At 37.1% G+C, this 21,546-nt stretch overlaps 1 protein-coding gene across 1 annotated transcript in view; it reads left to right on the top strand.

The window, feature by feature from the left end:
- Positions 1–21,280, top strand: part of LOC106084613 (uncharacterized) — a 49,111-nt gene extending 27,831 nt beyond the window's left edge. Inside the window, exons 2-4 of the mRNA XM_013248436.2 lie at positions 17,383–18,160; positions 21,096–21,202; positions 21,266–21,280. Of these exons, the coding sequence (XP_013103890.2) occupies positions 17,383–18,160; positions 21,096–21,202; positions 21,266–21,280 (900 nt within the window). The remainder of the gene's footprint in view (positions 1–17,382; positions 18,161–21,095; positions 21,203–21,265) is intronic.
- Positions 21,281–21,546: the final 266 nt, after the last annotated feature.

Raw genomic sequence — 21,546 nt, 5'->3', positions numbered from 1 at the left:
TCGGATCTTATTTGGAAATAGCTGTCATATAGACCGATCTCACGATTAACACAGTTTTAAACACATATAGGGCACATTTATTATCAGATTTCCCTAAAATGTATCTACCTATAGCATAAAATTTTTTCCTTTTATAAACTTCTTAAAATATATTCTACTGGCCCCTTGGTTACTTCATTTGCCCAAATATTCTCTCTCATATTTTTTCAACTTTCAACATTTTTCCATTTTCTCTGCTTTTGTTTGGCCCATATTTCATATAATAATTTAGCGGTCTATGAAGCTTTATGCTGCATTTAAATATATGCAAACTTCTATGTAAAAATGTCCTTGTGTTTATGTCCTTTTTGTCTATAAGCATAAAATCTCCCCCCAGTTCACTGCCGGCTCTCAGAAAATAGATAAAACTGCAAAGGTTGTCTTTGGTCTTCTGGCTGCTTTTACAATCAAACTTCACTAAGGATTAAGTTGAACTTTGGACTGTGGACTGTGGAGAGTGCGTTGCTGTCGCTGTATGCTGGAAAATACAGGAACAGTTTAAAATTTGGATCATTTGCTGTTTCATCATTATGTTGTAATAGTATCAGCCCCCCTCCCCCCCTGATTGTGCTTTGCTAACTCAACATCTAACAAGCAGCCTATGGATTTGACATGCTCTACCATCATCATGTGTGTACATTATGTCCTTTCTCCTCCTTCCACATGCTCCCCCTTCCGTCTTCACTGACTTACATCGTTTCCTTGCTTATGTTGAAATTTAAATAAATTAATTTCTGCTAGAGCTTACCATTGTTAGAGTCAGAGCAAGGACAGCTGTGGCCTTCGTTAGCTCCTTTTTGGCTAACTAACCAAAAGAATGGACCTGGTACCCAACCCCAACCTCAGCTTCACCATCTCCACCGTCTCATCCGTGGGCAGCAGCAGCATAGGCCTATATTCTATATGAGTTGGCAATATGTGTAGTTTTTGCTTACATCCTCATTCCTTTAATTTGTTAGCCTTGTTTGCAGCTCTGCATATACAAATAACGTTCTTATATGCCACCCTCCTTTATTTGGTCTTCTTCTATGCTTTCTCTAAAAAGTTTCCTTTGACTTTAGTCCATCAGCATCATTACATGTGCCCACAGTAGTCGTAGTAGTAGTAGTAGTAGTAGCAGTAGCCTTGGCTAAAGCTTCTTTACATATTTTAAATACAAAAGGGCTTAAAAATTTGAATCTTAATGCGTTTGTATGTGTGCAGTGCGCATGTAATATAAATAACACTGTCACACTCACACCCACCCAAGCACCATTTGTGGCACTCTAACTCACATATGGACAAAAATTTTGCCCATTTTGGCCAACTTCCATAGAGACTGTGTCTGATGCTACCTTCCTTTCTCAGGCTGGCTGGGTTCTGGCCTCCTTGGCCTTCGTTTGTTAAGTCCTTGCCTAACAAACCCAGAGCCATTCAGTCTTGCCTTATTCAATGAAATGCTTGACCATTCAATTTCTTTTTTTTAAGGATTCATGAGTGTCTGTATGTTTGTATGTCCGTCCGTCCGTCCGTCCATCTTTTTAAATTCCCTTCCGTTTTTGGCAATTTTTGGCCACGTTGCCAAATTTCCGTTTTTTTAAGGGGGAAATGAAAATTTTCATAAAATTCTAAAATTTGCAAAGTGTACGTGTGTGTCCACTTCCCCACATACACACACACTCATTACACCATCAAGTGGAACACTTTTAATACCCAATACAGTCTTTGCCAGACGTTAAGGCATAAGGAGCAAGACCAAAACGCAGAGTCAGTCATCGTTAACGTCTAAACGTGTGTGGTTTCCTTTTGTTCTGGCCTCTGGAATTACTATGGCAGCTTTGAAATGAAAATTTTAGGTGGTAGTTTCCGGCTTACACAGACAGAAACTCTAGCAATTCTTCACGCATACCAGCTCATATGCATATGCAAGGTTTATACACTAACATACATACGATACATATGGCATCCCCCCAGCCCTTTTTAGCCTACGTCCGGTCATGTGGCCTGAGGATGTCCTGCCTGCCTGCCTGCAAGCCTGCTTAGTTAAGGAGATTTTCTCTTATTCCCCATTGATGTTGCCATAGATGTCCTTGATTTACGCACGCTTTCAGACACACACAAACGTACGCCCAGCTCTTTCCATCAGGTTGTTGTTATTCGCCTTGCCTTCTCCCCAGGGACATAATTTTAAAGTTTTTGGTTACACCAACAAAAACACATCACTAACGTCTGCTGTTGTAGTTTTATAGGTAAACTATCTACAATATTGAATCAACCTGAAGCATTGTCTGAATTTGAAGGTGCTGGTGGGGTTACCAGGTTTTTAGGTAAACAATTTTTATGAGAGTTTTACTAAGCAAAATAGGGATAATACCCTAAGGAAGGATATAATACCATCATTATGTTAGTAGACATAATGCGCTCCTTATACATCATTATTTTTTTATACTTACTACTGAAGAACATGGGTATATTCATTTCATTGTTCCTCTTGTAGCACATCGCAATATCAATTTTCGACGCTATAAAGTGCATAGATTTTAGTCTGTCCGTCTGTCCATCCTTCAAAATAATGATATAGAGCTAAAACCTTGCACAGATCATTTTTTTACTATAGGCAGATTAAATTTGGTGATGGGACTATATCACGATATTGGCCCCATATAAACCAATCCGGCTATTTAAGGTCTTTAGCCCATAAAAGATGCATTTATTACCTGATTTCACTGAAATTTGGTATGGAGAGTTGAATTCGACTCTTCGACATCTGTGTCAAGTATTGTCTATACCGGTATATCAGACTTTAAAATAAATAAATGTGTCATATAGACCGATCTCCCGATTTAAGGTCTTAGCTACATGCAACGCACATTTATTAAACGATTTGCTGATTTGCTCACTAAAATTTGACACAATAGCAGATCGGACCCTATCTGCATATGGCTGAAATATATGGCCCTATCTCCAGACTTAAGGTCTTGAGCCCATAAAAGTCGCATTTATTACCCGTAAAGCGTACATTTATTATCTTGGCCCCATAAGACGCACATTTATTAAACGATTTAGTTAAAATTTGTCACAGAGAATTTTCTTAGGCCCCACGACATCCTTGCCAAGTTTAGCCCAGATCGGACCATAAATTAATATAGCTGTTCTATAGAACGATCTACCGATTAAGGGTCATGGCCCCATTTTTTACCAGATTTCGATAAAATTCAACGCAGAGAGTTGTATGAGGACCCTCTACATCCCTGCCTGTACAGGCCGTTCTTGGGGCCCATTAAAGTGGCATCTACTATCCGATTTCCCTGAAATTTGGTACATTTCAATTTTGACCACGAACATTCCACTAAGGTACAGGGGCAAACTTATCACATATCAATGAGTGCAATGAGATTCAAGTAAGCTCAATGATAAGGGACCTCCTTTTCACAGTCGAATCCGAATGGCGTGCCGCAGTGCGACACTTCTTTGGAGAGAAGTTTTACATGTCATAGTACCTCACAAATATTGCCAGCATTAGGAGGGAAAACCACCGCTGAAAAATTTTTCTAATAGTCTCGCAAGGATTCGAACCCAGGCGTTTAGCGTCATAAGCGGAAATGCTAGCCTCTGTGCTACGGTGGCCTCCGGCACATTTTGTACATAAAGTTGTGCTATATATAAGAACCAGCTAAACCGAAGCACTTCGCTACACCCTTAGGTGTTTGCAGCCCCCTTTTGACATGGTCCATATTTGAAAATAGTTTATATTCGTATTTAACTCTCAAATACCTTTCGTTAGAATCGCATATTGTCCGGTTTGATTTACATATCCATTTGGACCCCTCGGGAATTGACCCAAATTTTTTTATAAGTTTCGTATTCTATGGGACTTCATTTGAGTCCCATATAGTCCCGTTCGGTATACATGTCCATTTGGGGCTTAATTTTTGGGGTGAGGCGACCCGCCTGGGAATAGACCCCAATGTTTGATATAAGTTTCATATTCTGCTCTCAAGTACCTTTTGTTTGAATCCCACATTGTCCTGATGGGCCTACATGTCCGTTTGGGCGTGGTTTTTGAGTGGTGCGGGCCCCCGGTCCTTGCCACAAATTTTGATTACGTTTCGTATTCTATTTCCAATTATATTTCATTTTATACCCATATTGTCCTTATCGGTAAACTTGTAATTTTGGGAGGGTTTGAGGGTGGGCGGACCCCGGCACTTGGGCTCAAATTGTTTTATCAAATTCGTTGTCTACTCTAAAATACCTTTAATTTGATATCTATATTCCCCCAATCGGAATACCTGAAATTTGTGGGTTGGGCGGACACCCGGGCCGTGGGGGTCAAATTTTACATCAAACTCGTACACTACTCTCAAATACCTTTCATTTGATACCCATATTGTCCCAATCGGTAAACATGTCCGTTTGAGTAGTTTTTGGGGTCCCTTAATTTTATGAATAACGGTTCAGCCATTTTTGAGTCTGCTCGGAACGAACAAAATGCAACACTTGAATTTTTATATATAATAGATATCTCTTGAAGAACAGTAGCTTGCAACGGGTTATTTGAGTCCCATTAATCCTTATTGTTCTAAAAACTCGTACGGAAGGTTTGGGGCTTTTAAATTTAGATAAATGAACCAGATTGGAAGGCGAAAGGCCAGATATGGATTCCTTTACCTTATACCTTTCATTTGCATCCCATACTGTCATAATTCGTTTAATTGCCCATCTGTGGGGAAATTCTACTCCCAAATACCCTTTATTTAAATCCCATATCATACCGATTGATTAATTTTCTCTTTTGGGTTTTGATTGATTTCAGCAGTTTACCTAAGAAAAAGTTATTACGTAACAGGTATTATCTTTAAGATTGTAAAAGGTGACCGAAAACTATGTTGGTATGTGGCCAAACTATGTTGGAATATCCAAAAATTATGTTGCTAAGTTCCCAAACTATGTTGAAATCTCTCCAATGTATGTTGGTATGTTTTCAAACAATGTTATGAGACACATTTTTGTAATCGCCCCAAACTATGCTAGGATGTCCCCAAACTATGTTTGAATCTTACCTTGCTATATTGGGATGTCCCTAAACTACGTTGCAATGTTCTATAGCTATGTTGGGATGCCCCAAACTATGTTGGGATGTCCGAAAGCTATGTTGGGATGTCCCCAAACTATGTTGGTATGTTCCTAAACTATGTAATGATGTCCCCATACTATGATAGAATGTCCCCACACTATGTGGGTATAAACTATGTTTGGGGTACCCAAACTATAATAGTATGTCTCCAAATTGTGTGCGGATATCCCCAAGCTATATTGCTATATTCCTAAATTATTTTGGGATGTCCCCAAACTATGTTTGAAAGTCCCATAAACTATGTTTGAATGTCCAAAACTATGTTGCGACGCTCCCAAACTATGTTGGTATGCCCCCAAACTATGTTGGAATGTCCCCAAACAGTGTTGGAATGTCCTTAAAATATGTTTGAACGTCCTCAAACTATGTTGAATTTTGCCCAAAAATTAATGTTCCCAAACTATGACTAATTTGACCGCATTAGATCTTCTTTTCAGCTGTATTTATCTCTAAGGCAATTATCTTCATTTAAGTTTAGAAGCGTTTACCTGTGCATTTTTACATTCATTAATTGGCAACTCTTTTTCGAATTTAAAAGTATTTTGCATAACTAATGGCAATACACATACACATATACTCACACACCTATACAATATTACAACACACATGCATACATATATATTCTACAAAGGACCAACATAAACAACAATACAGTTAGTTAAGAGTTACAAACACACATGCAGCCACACAGCGATTTACTACGACAGGAGTCTAAAATATATGCTCCAAACTAGAAGTCCAGCTAAAGGCAAAACAAAATGAAAACAACAATCAACTCAGGCACTAACAACAGAAGTAAGCAAAACAATTGTGTATGTGTAAGCACACACGCATACACAAATCAACACACATAAGAGTATGCTAACTCATGACCATTAATGTCCTGCTACACATGAACAATACAACGTTCTCTCTCGTACGTAGCCAACTTCACCACCAACAGCACCACCTCCCATTCAATAAAACTTTAACAGAATGGTGAGAATGATGTCCTTAACGAAAATTTGCATATGTGTATTGGGCGCTAACAATGCCCCGGCCCCATACTTTGTGTAGCACACCAACCCCAACCCCTTCCCCCTTCATCGCTTTCACTCTCACCACAGCAATCAAACAAACAACTCCTTGCAGCCAAACAAAGGCAAAAGACATTGGCAGTAGCACAACACCATTAATGTCCTTTCTCTAAAATATATTCCACAGTATTTTGTAGATAGATGAACATTTAGATAGATGTGTATGTGTGTGTGTGCATATGAAAGTGTATGCAGGCAAATGTATTGTATGTGTGTACGATATTTTGAATATGCCAAAGGACCCTGTACATAGTTTAGTAGAGGGAATGAAGGGGTACGCAAATTTGAATCGAAGCAGTTGAGCGAGAGATAGAAAGAGGCGGAGAAGCTATGTTAGCAAGACAAACAAAGCTTACAACACATTCTCATGTTGGTGATCAACATCATCATTGTCATTTGAAAACTAGAAAGTGTCCTTACAACACAACCCCTCACTCCCCACACACAGCCACTACCCACTCTCCTATGGTTTATCCTTTCACCATGTATTGGTAAATCTAATGAAAGTGAAAACAGCCAGGCATCGCCTGAAAGTATGCAAACAACTATAAGATAATGATGATAAGTTTACTCTCTTTCCCCCATACCCTCCTCAGACTAAAGGACCATAATCAGACCGGCCAAACACATGAGAAACGTGTTGGTACATAAGTTTTATTTGGCAAAATACAAAGACTTATGGAGAAACTCGAAGGAATAGCCAAGAAATTTGGGCGAATTTCCATGTGTGACAAACAACTAGAACAGACAAAAGTTTCCAAATTTTTAATTTTGGAAAACTTAATGATTATGAAGGAGGGGACGGACCAAGAAAAAGAAGTTAAAGCAGCACAAAAGAAAGACAAAAAGAAAAAGAAATTTTGAAAAAAATGAAATTATAATTGGGTCAACATTTTTTATAAACATTTTGGTGGTGAACGAAGTTTTCTAAAGTAGTCAAAATTTTCTAGGGAGAGACAAGATTTCCTTTAGAAAATTTTGTAATGAGACCCAGTTTTTTACAAAAAAATTTTGTGGTGAGACAAAATTTCCTATAGAAAATTTTGTGATGAGACAAAATTTCCAATAAAAAATATTGTTATGAGACAAAGTTTCCTATAGAAAACTTTGTAGTGAGGAAAAATTTCTTATAAAAAAATTCGTGGTAAAACAAAATTTTCTAACGAAAATTTGGCGTGAGACAAAATTTCTTATAGAAATATTTGCCATGAGATAAAATTTCTTATAGAAATTTTTGTCATGAGACAAAATTTCTTATAGAAATTTTTGTCGTGAGATAAAATTTCTTATAGAAATTTTTGTCATGAGACAAAATTTCTTATAGAAATTTTTGTCATGAGACAAAATTTCTTATAGAAATTTTGGTCATGAGACAAAATTTCTTATAGAAATTTTTGTCATGAGACAAAATTTCTTATAGAAATTTTTGTCATGAGACAAAATTTCTTATAGAAATTTTTGTTGAGACAAAATTTCTTATAGAAATTTTTGTTGAGACAAAATTTCTTATAGAAATTTTTGTCATGAGACAAAATTTCTTATAGAAATTTTTGTCATGAGACAAAATTTCTTATAGAAATTTTTGTCATGTGACAAAATTTCTTATAGAGAATTTTGTCATGAGAGATTTGTCATGAGACATAATTTCTTATAGAAATTTTTTCGTGAGACAAAATTTCTTATAGAAATTTTTATCGTGAGACAAAATTTTTTTTAGAAATTTTTGTCGTGAGACAAAATTTCTTGTAGAGATTGTCGACGTAGGACACGTACTTTTATGCAATTTTTTTTTTGCTATAATACAAAGTTTTTTATAGCAATTTAATGTCTTGAGACAGAGTTTCTTATCATTCGCTAAGTCCGTGTTTCCTTTCCCCCTATATGACTTTTATTTTTTTTATGAAAGTTCTGTTTTTGTTGTGTTTATTGCTTTCTAATGAGTGAAAAAAATAGCATGTCCCTTCTTAATGACTTATTTAGATTGTCAACTAATTAGAAAATTTTAGATTTTCTACCGAATTGCAAATAAAAAGGGATGAGTTTGAAGCCCCTTGAGCAAGAGGATGTGGGAGGGAGGAGAGAGGTTTGAAAGCTAAGGACATGGTACCTAACATTTCAATTAGTGCTTTTTTAGGGTATTCCATTGTTTGTTTGATTGTTGAACATAAATTTGTTTTTAAAATGTAACCCTTTTTTCTTTGGCCAAATGTTGTTTTGTGTTGGCCATCGAGCGAGCCGCTCAACCAACAACAATAACAACGACCTAAAACATTTTCAATAAAAAATTCAATTAAAAGACAACTTTTTGGGAAACACGCACTCACACACAAACACACACACACTCGAACGCACAAAATGTTAAAAACAGAGAAATTGTCAAAAGAAATACAATATAAATTAAATATTATACAAAGGCAGCAACAACAACAACAACAAAAAAGAAATTGCAACAGCAGCCAAATTGTGGTAATGGGGGTGGTGGACAACATTTGCCATTGTCACTCATCATACACAGGACTCAACAGCAACGGCCTGGCCAGAGTAAGGACAAAGATGATGATGACGATATTAAGCAACAACAATCAAGTAACACAACAAAACACCATGGCTGGACAAGAAAAAAACCAACCACCCGTCCAGCACCCTCTAAAAGGCCATACAGCCAGCACTCGTTTTTAATTCGCTTCGTTTTTTGTTGCTTTGGCAATGAAGGTGGTAGCAGAGCATAGAAAAAAACAAGGCATTTGAATTGAACCCTTTTTTTGGGGGGAAAATCCTTTAAATTGTACTCTCGGACTCTCTCGCACAAATACACAGGAACACTACAACAGCAGCAGCAATAACAACAACAAATGAAACTGGACAGCAACACAAAAAGTTACTTTTGTCTCGATCTCTCTTCACTCATGGCTGTGTAGGTGTGAGTTTTTGCATGTATATGTGTAAAAGTGAAAGTGCTTTCTGTTTGCAATGGAGTGAGGTTCTGATTTTTCCACAGGGGGAGTGGGGGAGTGAGTTACGCACACAACAATTTTTGCGTAACAAAAGTAAATCAAACACACAACTGGGTGCAAAGGAAAGGATAAAGTGGGTGGGGTTGAACCGTTGGCTGAGACTCTCCTTCTCACCCGTCCCCTAATGGTGGGAGTAGTTTTTTTATTTTGCAAACGACCATCAACAGCAAAACGAAGCCAATTTAAAAGTCTGCTGCCATCTATACAAACACCCACATCGGCACACTTATACAAAAACGTGGTGAGAACATAGCGCACACATTCACACACGTCCAATGTTTACCATCGACACATACTGTTTGAGGCTTAAGGTACGTTGCCTTGAGAAACCATTGGGAGAAGAGGTACCAGAAATAAAAACAAGAAAATTTTTTCTAAAGGAAAATTCCCATCTATGAGAAATTTTGTCTCATGAGACAAATTTTGTCTCATGACAGAAATTGTTAATAGCAATTTTTTTCATGAGAAAAGTTTCTATATGAAAGTTTGTCTCATGACATAAATTTCTATTCAAAATTTTGTCTTATGACAAAAATTTCTGTAAGAAATTTTTTCTAATAACAAGTATTTCTGTCAGAAATTTTATTTTATGATAAAAATTTCTGTAAGAAATTGTGTCTAATGATAAAAATTTCTGTAAGAAATTTTATTTCATGACAAATTTTTTTTAATAAATTTCGTCTTATGAAAAATATTTCTTTAAGAAATTTGGTTTTGTAACAAAAATTCTTGTAAGCAATTTTGTCTTATGATGAAATAAAAATTTCTGTAAAAAAATTTGTCTCATGACAAAATTGATAAAAATTTCTACTAGAAATTTTGTACCACGACAAACATTTTTATAAGAAATTTTTGGGGACATACTAACATAGTTTGGAAACATCCCAACATAGTTTAAGGTCCTACTAACATAGTTTGGGGTATACCAACATAGTTTGGATCATCCCAACATAATTTGGGAACATCCCAATATAGTTTACATAGTTTGGGGACTTCCCAATATAGTTTGAAGATATACCAACATGGGTTGGAGTATTACAAAATTTGGGGGACATAGCAACGTAGTTTTGGGATATTCTAACATTCCAAGATATTTTGGGGACCTCCGCACATAATGTGAGGACATAGCTCCATAGTTGGGAATACACCAACGTAGTTTGGGGACACACCAACACAGTTTGGGGATATCCCAACATTGTTTGGGGACATACCAAAATATTTTGGGGACATCCCAACATAGATTTGGGACAACCCAACATAGTTTTGGGACAACCCAACATAGTTTGAGAATATCCCAACATAGTTTGGGGCATTTCAAAAAATTTTGAGACGTACCAATGTTGCTTGGGCCATACGTAATAAGTTCGGGGATATATCAATATAGTTTTGTTTTGTAGATGGACATAGTAACATAATTTGGGTCATTAGAACAAAGTTTGAGGACTTACTAGCATAGGTTGGAGACATACCAATGTAGTTTGGGGCATACCAAATATAGTTTGGGGACATTCCAACATAGGTTGTGGCATTACAATAACGTTTGGGGACTTACCAACATAGTTTGGGGACATCCCAACATAGTTTTAGCATATCCCAAAATATTTTGAGGCATAACAACAAAGGGGGTAAGGACGTACCAACGTAGTTTAGAGACATGCCAACTAGTTTTGGGTTTTGAGAAGTTTTCTCTCACGACAAAAATTTCTATAAGAAAGTTTGTCTCATGTCAAAATTTTCTATAAGAAATTTTGTCTTATTACAATTATTTTTTTTTTTGAGATTTTGTCACATGCCAAGTTTTTGTCCTTTTCTTTTTTCCTTCCTCGTTTTTTTTTTTCGTCATCAGCAGTAGCCGATGAGTCCTGTGGCAAGTGCGTGTGCTTGGTATGTTTCTGTGGGTATGTATGTCCGCTTGTGTATGTTTACATGTGCCTGCTGATGAGTGTGAGAGTGTGTTGGCGAATTAATGATGCTGCTTTTGCTTGGTCCATTTAAAAAATGTAAACTTGAGCGTTTGTTTGGTGTTTGCCATGTGGATGCTATGCTGTCGTTGTTGTTGTTGATGTGTTTTCTTTTTTTCATATCGTCCTTGCAACCCTTTTTCCATCATTCTTTCTATTTGATTTGTATGGCATTTTCTCCAAGAGACCACTGATGCTATATATTGTTGTTGTTGGTGCTGTTTCTGTGCAAAACATGACCATGTTAAGAAAAATCGTTGCCAAAAAAAAAACCAAACAACAAAATAAAACAAAAAAAACTTCTCTAAAAAGTTGTTAAGATTACCAAAAAAAACGTCAGAGAAAATAAAAAGAAGAAAGAGGAGAAAGAATGGTCCAGCGTAGGCTTTGGATGCTGTTTTTGATGTTGTAGCCGCTCTTGGCCGGGGGAGGAAAGGGGCATGTGTTGAGGCTGCACACGCATTTCTTGTTGGCCTAATCCTTTCACTTTCTTCTACGCCTGAAAAATGATGCTGTCGTTGTTTATGTCTGTGTGTGTGCTTACTTCAATATACTTGTAAGCATGTTTTGCCAGAAGTATCCACTGGTCAGCTTCATGTAAACTTTCTATGTAAAATTCCTTTTCAAGGGTGATTCTTGGAATTTCAATAATTTTTTTGCCCATATCCTCCTCCATACCTTTTAACCACTGAATCGCCATCTACGAGCGAAAGAGTTACATCTTTCTTATATGGATTTTACTTTTGTAGCTATTTTTTACCAAAGTTTTCAACTTGGCGGTAAGGAAAAAGTGATGTTAGAGCATGGGAGTAAGTGTTTTGTTTTTCTTTTGTTTTGTTTCCCATTTTTCGCCGAATTCCTAATTTAAAATAAAGTAAATATTAAAAATAAGTTGTTTTTTGTATCCATGTGCTTGTGTATCAAATATTTCAAGTGAAAAAAGTCTCAAATACTAGAAATTGGAAGAAATGAAGAGCTCATTAGAAATTCTTAAAATTTTCTATATTCTTAACCAATTTGAAATTTTGCAGAATACTCTTCTCTCCAAGATAATAACGGCTAGAATCCAAGACTCCAAGGCCCTCTTAAAGTAAATTTTGTTCTAGCTGAAAATTATCACACGTAGACTAAGGTGAATTTCTCTGACAGAAATGTACCTTTAATATAAAAAAAAATCTAACAAAAATTAGCCCAGATAGACCCATATGAATATTTTTTGTTGATCAAAAATTATCTTCATGAATACTCAAAATTTCGACCTCTCCATAAGATTTCTGAAGTTCAGAGGTTGATTGGAATATAGAAACTGAACTTTATTTATATATAACTTCAAAAGACTGTATCACCTTAGTTTAGATTAGTTAAGGTTGAAAAGTGGCTGCGGATATTAATCCGCCACATGCCACTGTGGACATACACCGAAGCCAGCAACCGGATTGTTATGCACTCTATATACTAAAATAAAAATTCGAAAGAGAAAGATCCAAGAGAGAAATTCTGAGCATTACCTTAAGTAGAAAAATTTTGGCAATGGTGCCTTGCAGGTTTATAGGACACTTCTCCAATTTTTATCTGTATCCGTGGAATTATAGAAGGTAGCTTCACTTGTCAAAACAAAACGTGAAAAGGTCCCATATACGTTAAGATTTTCAATACAAAATGACACAAACATAAACAATGAAATGAAAATAAATAACCAAAAAGATGTCAACCTTTAAGGCAAATAATCCTAAAAAAATATAAAAAAAAAATTTAAGTCGGCTGATTGCTTTCCGCAATCTTCTAAAGGGTGATTTTTTAAAATTAAGATTAAAAAAAAAAACACATAAAATTCAGAAAAATGCATGAAATCTTTTTTTGAATTAATAGTACGATCCATCTAATTTAATGTTTGAAGATTATTTCATGCAATGTTGACCGTGACTGCGTCTCAAATGGTTCATCTGCTAAGTCCAAGTTTGGCATATTCTTTCCAACATTTCGGCCGATATTTTACGAATAAATGCTTTAATGTTGTCTTCCAATTGCGTCAATTGAAGCGGGCTTGCCTGTATTGACATGAGCTTTAACATAGCCCCATAAAAAATAGTCTAAAGGCGTTACATCGCATGACCTAGGCGGCCAATTGACCGGCCCCGAACGTGAAATAAAATCTTTACCGATCTCACCTCTCAATAAGTTTATGGTTACGCGTGCTGTGTCGTATGTGGTGTCACGATAGCGCTCGCCATTCACAGTTGCGTTACGATTCCCATCATCTTTGAAGAAGTACGATCCAATGATGCCACCAGCCCATAAGCCGCATCAAACGGTGACTTTTTCGGGATGCATTGGTAGCTCTTGCAATGCTTCTGGCTGATCTTCACTCCAAAATCGACAATTTCGCTTATTTACGTACCCATTGAGTCAAAAATGAGCTTGGTCGTAACATGGAAAAAGCGCGCGATGAACTTTCTTAACAGAGCACGCATTTTGATAACAAAATTCAATAATTTGAAGGCGTTGTTCGTTTGTAAGACGGTTCATGGCTAAATTATAGACCAAACTGAAAATGTTTGATAGTAAAACAAAACACGAAACGTGCGTGAGCTGTTAAATTAGCGTAGCCAACAAGATAATAGCTAAAAACTCACGCTTTAGTAGTAATTAGAATATAGCGTAAGAGATGCTTTTTTTTCCAACAGTAACGAACGTTATAGGCGCCCCGATAGCCGAGTTGGTAGCGTGCTCGGATTGCCGGAGCAGGGTCGTGGATTCAATTCCCGCTACAGGCCTTGGTCTGTCGCTACTGTGGTATCACAATGGACTTAAAATTGTCTAAGTGAGTCTGCCAAAGGACTGCCACTCTTACCTAACCTAGCGAACCTGATGCCTGTTATAATTACTTAAGAAATATTACCTCAGAGAGTCTGAAGGGAAATTTTACAATTGGAAATACGGCACACACAATAACTACGAAGAATTTTGTAACCCCGGCCTAAACAATTGTTGATTTTAAGACAAGTTAAAAAGAATATTCCGATAATGGACTTTTTTATACCCATCACCATAAGATGGGGATGAACTAATCTAGTCATTCGGTTAGTAAAACTTCGAAATATTCGTCTAAGACACTATAAAGTACCTATATTCTTGATCGTCTCGACGTTCTGAGTCGATCTAGCCATGTCTGTCCGTCCGTCTGTCGAAATCACGTTAGCGGTCGAACGCGTAAAGCAAGCCGCTTTAAATTTTCAACAGATATTTAATATTGATGTAGGTTGTTGGGAGTTGCAAATGGGCCATATCGGTTCAGATTTAGATATAGCTCCCACATAAAGTGATCTCCCAATTTGACTTCTTGAGCCCTTACAAGCCGCAATTTTTGTCCGAAATTTTGCATAAAATGTTTTGTTATGACTTTCAACCACTCTGCTTAATGCGGTCCAAATCGGCTAATAACCTGATATAGCCCCCATATAAACCGGTCTCCCGATTTGACCTCTTGAGCCCTTACAAGCCGCAATTTTTGTCCGATTTGACTGAAATTTTGCATGCGGTGTTTTGTGGTGACTTCCAACAACTGTGGCAAGTACGGCCCAAATCGGTCTAAAACCTGATATAGCTCCCATATAAACCGATCTCCCGATTTGATTTCTTGAGCCCTTACAAGTCGCAATTTTTGTCCGAAATGTTGCATGTAGTGTTCCGTTATGACTTTCAACAACTCTGGCAAGTACGGTTGGAATCGGTCTATAACCTGATATAGCTCCCATGTAAACCGATCTCCCGGTTTTGACTTCTTGAGCCCTTACAAGCCGCAATTTTTGTCCGATTTGTCTGAAATTTTGCATAAAGTGTTTTGTTATGACTTCCAACCACTCTGCTTAGTGTGGTCCAAATCGGTTTATAACCTGATATAGCCCCCATATAAACCGGTCTCCCGAGTTGACTTCTTGAGCCCTTACAAGCCGCAATTTTTGTCCAAAATTTTGCATGTAGTGTTCCGTTATGACTTTCAACAACTGTGGCAAGTACGGCCCAAATCGGTCTAAAACCTGATATAGCTCCCATGTAAACCGATCTCCCGGTTTTGACTTCTTGAGCCCTTACAAGCCGTAATTTTTGTCCGAAATTTTGCGTGTAGTGTTCCGTAATGACTTTCAACAACCGCGTCAAGTAGGTTTGGAATCGGTCTATTACCTGATATAGCTCCCATGTAAACCGATCTCCCGGTTTTGACTTTTTGAGCCCTTACAAGCCGCAATTTTTGTCCGATTTGTCTTAAATTTTGCATAAAGTGTTTTGTTATGACTTCCAACCACTCTGCTTAGTGCGGTCCTAATCGGTTTATAACCTGATATAGCCCCCATATAAACCGGTCTCCCGATTTTACCTCTTGGCAAGCTGCAATTTTTGTCCAATTGGGCTGAAATTTTGCATGCGGTGTTCTGTGGTGACTTCCAAAAACTGTGCCGAATGCGATCCAAATCAATATATAACCTGATATAGCTCCCAAGTAAACCTGTCTCTCGATCATCCTTGTTCGGTTCCTAGAAGCTTAATTTTTCCTGGCTTGACAGAAGTTTGGTATGTAGAATAAAATTATGCCCTTCAACTAACTTTATTTTGTATACATTTTCAGCAGAATCCATGGCGGTGGGATTCGGGCCGACCGAATTAGTACGTTTTTACTTGTTTTAAGTTAACCACATAAAATATCAACTATATGAGTAAACGAGGTTCAAATCCCGGTATGAACATCAGAAAATTTTTCATTGGCGGTTTTCTCCTAACTAATGCTGGTTACATTTGTGAGGTATCCGTTTAGCCGAGTCCAAACGGTGTGCGGCATAGCGACACCACTTGGTAGAGAAATTTTAACATGGCAGGATACCTCACAAATGTAACCAGCATTAGTTAGGAGAAAACCGCCACTGAAAAATTGAGGTCTCCTATCATTGAGCTTAAAAGTAAATCGAACTACACTCATTGATATGACAATAGTATCATCTGTTCCTTGAAGAAATATTCATGGGAAATTTATTAGTGGTAATATGAGTAAGAGATGCCTTTTCGTTTTTCTAAGCTGGATTTACTTCAAAAACAATTTTAGTTAAATTTTTTCCAACAGTAACATTCTGCCTGTTATGATTACGAAAAATCTTCTCAGACAATCTGATGACAACCCTCATGTTTACGAAATATTACTTCAGAAAGTCTGAAGGAGAATTTTCCTATTAAAAATACTATGAAGTATTTCCTTAGTCATTCCTGAACAATTGTTGATTTTAAGACAAGGAAAACAGAGTCTATTGATAATGGACAAATTTTTTATAAACTGTTCTACCATACCAATTTTTATAAACACATTTTATGGTAGGTTAGCAGAGGCAGTTTGCAATCAATCCCACAGATACAATTGTGTCCATTGTGATACTTGTGGAGAAGGAAGAAGCCTTCTGGTTCCTACCGTTTATACATCAAAATGGCTTTAAACAGCCCAACAATATCTGAATGTTCACATCTGCATATTCGGACAAGTTTTTGAAGAAATAAGAACTTAAAGGGGAACTTCTTTTGGCTTTCAGTGCGGTACGCACTTACAGCAGATGTTCTATAGTCTCCTCTTCTTATTTTTATGGTAATGTCGCATGTTAATCATTGACCTTGGGTCTTACATCTTGGGCCTTTTGCAGTTACAAATGTGTTGACTTTGTTTTATGATGTTTTACCTGTATCATGATACCTGTATCCAGTAAAGCCTGTTTTTTCTTACCTAGTCTCAGAATATCATGGTGCAATTCCTATATGCCTTAACTTCCAATTAGCTGAAGAAATTTCTACTACCTGTTTTTTTTTTGTAAGGAAGTGTATTTAAAAGTGCATTCTCTCAAGACTAAATAGTTATTTTTGAAATTTTAACACATCAACATCAAAGTTTGGTGTATATAAATCTTAGACTTTTGAATTTTAGCGATTTTTTAGTTTTGAAAATGTTGCAATCAGCTTGTTGCCGTCTTTGCTTAAATCATTGCACAGGGCCACAAAATCTATATGATGAGAAGGGCCAAAGAAATGAGGTCTTTGCTTTGGCTGCTAAATATTTCACTACAAAGGTAGGCTGAAGAGGAGAAAGATGATAATTAAGATTATATATGATATTCAAAGTTGTTTGCTTTATTTACTTCTTTTAGTTATTGGATATGAATAGGGGTAAGCATTTAAGAAATATTTGCATGGATTGCTGGAGTCGCCTATTTGAATTTCATTCATATCAGCAAATGGTTTTAACTGCCCAAAGAAAACTATCACTGGCTTATAAATCTTCAATGAACTTTGGTGAAACCCACATGGAAGTTATAGATGTAGAAGAAAGTCATGATGGAAATGCAGAGAGATCAAAAGATACATCTAAACATAAACAACAAAAAACCACTAAGAGATATCATGAGCCCGCAGAGACAATTCAAAATAGCAAGTTGGCTAAAACACAAGATTATCAAGTCATATTGTCCTCATTCGACAACAGTTACTCTCACCTATGCTGCAATCCTAATGAAATTGAAATATCAATGGAAACATCCAGCTTAGATGCTTCTCAAAATAATGATTCTAGCTCTAAAACTTATGGTAAAAAGGCTACAAATCTAAACATTAATGCTTTATCAACTACAAATGCATCAACAAGACCTCAAGATTCTGATAACTCAGTTAAGGCTTTGCATGGTTCTCAATGTCAGCCTAGAAAATCTAAAGATCCATTTTCTCACAAGTCTGAAAAACATTCTAACCCTGATTGTTGTATTTTATCATCGGAAGATTCCGATAATTCCTTAGGCGACTTTGAAGAGTTTGATGATCTCATAGGGTTCTTTGAAGGCGGAGAGTTTGAAAATGCCAGTGATTTAAGTATGGAGTCCCAAGTTCCTGGTGGATCAAATAAATCGTCTTTGCTAAAGACAAATCCACTAAGTAAAGGAAATAAGCATAGCTGGTAACACAATGTTGAAAAGATTATGATATGATATCGACTGGACGAAGGGTGTAAGAATAACTCGTTATCTTTCAAAATATTGGTTTGCCCGAAAAGTAATTGCGGATTTTTTAAAAGAAAGTAAATGCATTTTTAATAAAAGTTAGAATGAACTTTAATCAAAAATACCTTTTTTACACTTTTTTTCTAAAGCAAGCTGAAAGTAACAGCTGATAACTGACAGAAGAAAGAATGCAATTACAGAGTCACAAGCTGTGAAAAAATTTGTCAACGCCGACTATATGAAAAATTCGCAATTACTTTTTGGGCAACCCAATAAAATATTCCCAGTAACTGATCTTAAAGTTAAAAAATCAATATAAATAACTTAAAATGTTTGTAGCACCATAACTATTTAAGCCCTATCTTTATATATATAACAAGTAAAAAGGCGTTATGTTCGACCGGGCCGAACTTTGGATACCCACTACCTCGGGTATATATGTGAACCACCTTACGTCATAATCCGGTAAAAATGCATAATTTATGGCCCCAAAGCAGCTATATCGAAAATGGTCCGATTTGGACCAAATTCGAAACGGATATTGAGTTATAAGTACAAGTCATTGTTCAATATTGTAGATCATAATATTGGTAGTTTCAAATGCAGACCGATCTGAACGACACGGATGTCGAAGAGCCTAACAAAAGTCACTGTGTCATATTTCAGCGAAATCGGATTATAAATGTGCCTTTTATGGGGCCACGACTTTAAATCTAGAGATCGGTCTATATGGCAGCTATATCCAACTATGAACCGATCTGGGCCAAACTGAAGATGAATGTCGAAGAGCCCAACGCAACTCACTGTCCCAAATTTCGACGAAATCGGACAATAAATGCTCCTTTTATGGGCCCAAAACCTTATATCGAGAGATCGGTCTATATGGCAGCTATATCCAAATCTGGACCGATCTATGCCGTATTCCAGAAGTATGTTCAGGGGTTGAACTTAACTCACTGTCCCAAATTTCGGCGAAATCGGACAATAAATGCATCTTTTATGGGCCCAAAACCTTATATCGAGAGATCGGTCTATATGGCAGCTATATCCAAATCTGGACCGACCTATGCCATATTGCAGTATGTCGATGGACTTAATTTAATCCACTTTCCCAAATTTCGGCGACATCGGACAATAAATGCGCCTTTTATGGGCCTAAAACCTTAAATCGAGAGATCGGTCTATATGGCAGCTATATCCAACTATGAACCGATCGGGGCCAAACTGAAACCTTATATCGAGAGATCGGTCGATATGGCAACTATATCCAACTATGAACCGATCTGGGCCAAATTGAAGATGAATGTCGAAGAGCCCAACGCAACTCACTGCCCCAAATTTCGGCGACATCGGACAATAAAAGCGCCTTTTATGAGCCCAAAACCATAAATCGTGAGATCGATCTGTATGGCAGCTATATCCAAATCTGGACCGATCTGTGCCGTATTCCAGAAGTATGTCCAGGGGTTGAACTTAACTCACTGTCCCAAATTTCGGCGAAATCGGACAATAAATGCGCCTTTTATAGGCCTAAAATCTTTAATCAAGAGATCGGTGTATATGGCAGCATGTCCAAATCTTGTCCGATCTGACATCTAACGATCTAACACAACTCACTGTCCAAAATTTTGGCAAAATCGGACAATAAATGTGCCTTTTATGGGCTCAAGACCTTAAATCGAGAGATCGGTCTAAAGAACAGCTATATCCAAATCGGGACCGATCTGTGCCAAATTGAAGAAAGATGTCGAAGGGCCCAACACAACTCACTGTCCAAAATTTTGGCGAAATCGGACAATAAATGCGCCTTTTATGGGCCTAAGACCCTAAATCGAGAGATCGGTCTATATGGGGGCTATATCAAGATATAGTCCGATATAGCCCATCTTCGAACTTAACCTGTTTATGGACTAAAAAAAGGATCTGTGCAAAATTTCAGCTTAATATCTTTATTTTTAAAGACTGTAGCGTGATTTCCACAGACAGACGGACAGACATGGCTAGATCGGTCAGATTTTCACGCTGATCAAGAATGCAAACGGAATGACAAATTGAATATACCTCCATCCTTGCGTGGCGAGTATAAAAATTAATTTGTGTATGTTTGTTTGTTGGTTTGTTTGTCTGTTCCGTATAGACTCAAAAACGGCTGAACCGATTTTCTTGAAATTTTCACAGATGGTGCATAATAATCCCGTGGTGAAAATAGGGGGGACGACGCACCCCAAAATCTACCAAATATATTTATAGACCAATCACAACAATATGGGACTCAAATGAAAGGTATTTTACATTAGAAAACATATCTGATATCCAATTTTCGGACCAAGTGTTTGGGGGACTACCCCATCCCCCAAAACACTCCTAAATTGGACATATTTACCGACCATGGCAATATGGGACTCAAATGAAAGGTAGATGCGAGTAGAATACGAATTTGACATCCAAATGTGGGACCAAGTTCCTGGGTCCACCCCAACTCCCAAAACACTCCTAAATCGGACATATTTACCGACCATGGTAATATGGGGCTCAAATAAAAGGTATTTGAGTGTAGAGTACGAATAAGATATCTAAATGTGGGACTGTCGGGAATTAATTTCAAGTTTTAATTAATTTCACAATTTAGTTAATTTCACTTTCAAATCCCCATAGACAATTGTTGTTGTATTTCTCCCAGACCCCAGACAAAACTCGTGTTTTTTTACTTATTTGTATATTTTTTATTATTTTTTCGGGAGATACAATTTTCTTTTCTTTCGTTTTTTATTCACTCACTAGTCTTTGGTGTCCTTTGCTTTACTGTCTTCACTTTTTGTTGTTTTTCTTATGCCCCTTTGTGTGGACTCTCTTGCAATGCGTATCTGTAGGTTTTGGAACAAAGCTTGCAAGAATATTTCAGTTTTCCTCCGTGTGCCGCCTGGTGTTCTTTCCAGGCCAAAAGTGTCTGATAGACTTTATCGCATCTGGTGCACTTGTAAGTTTTCTTCAACTGTCGCGTCTCGGCTTCCAGTTTGCTTTTCTCGTTCCACTCTTTTAGATGAAATCTCGCTAAATGGCTATATAATTCGCATAGTGTAGAGAATGCATTGTCGCCACAATATTGACAATGGTACGGACGAGCTCCTGTATGGTTTCTGTTTATGTGATATTTCAGTGAACCGCTGTCCCTATACAATTTGTCGCAAATCTGACACTTATAATCTTCATTTTCTATACGGTGAATACGTTTATGCGCGACCAAATCTTTTTTATTCTTGTAGGAACAATCACATTCCTGGCATTTATAAGGTCGATTATTTTCATTGCTTTTGCTAGATG

This window comes from Stomoxys calcitrans, chromosome 4 (genome assembly GCF_963082655.1).
Source record: "Stomoxys calcitrans chromosome 4, idStoCalc2.1, whole genome shotgun sequence".
Taxonomy (NCBI): domain Eukaryota; kingdom Metazoa; phylum Arthropoda; class Insecta; order Diptera; family Muscidae; genus Stomoxys; species Stomoxys calcitrans.
Note: the sequence above shows the minus strand (reverse complement) of the source record. Positions and strands in the feature narration are given on the sequence as shown.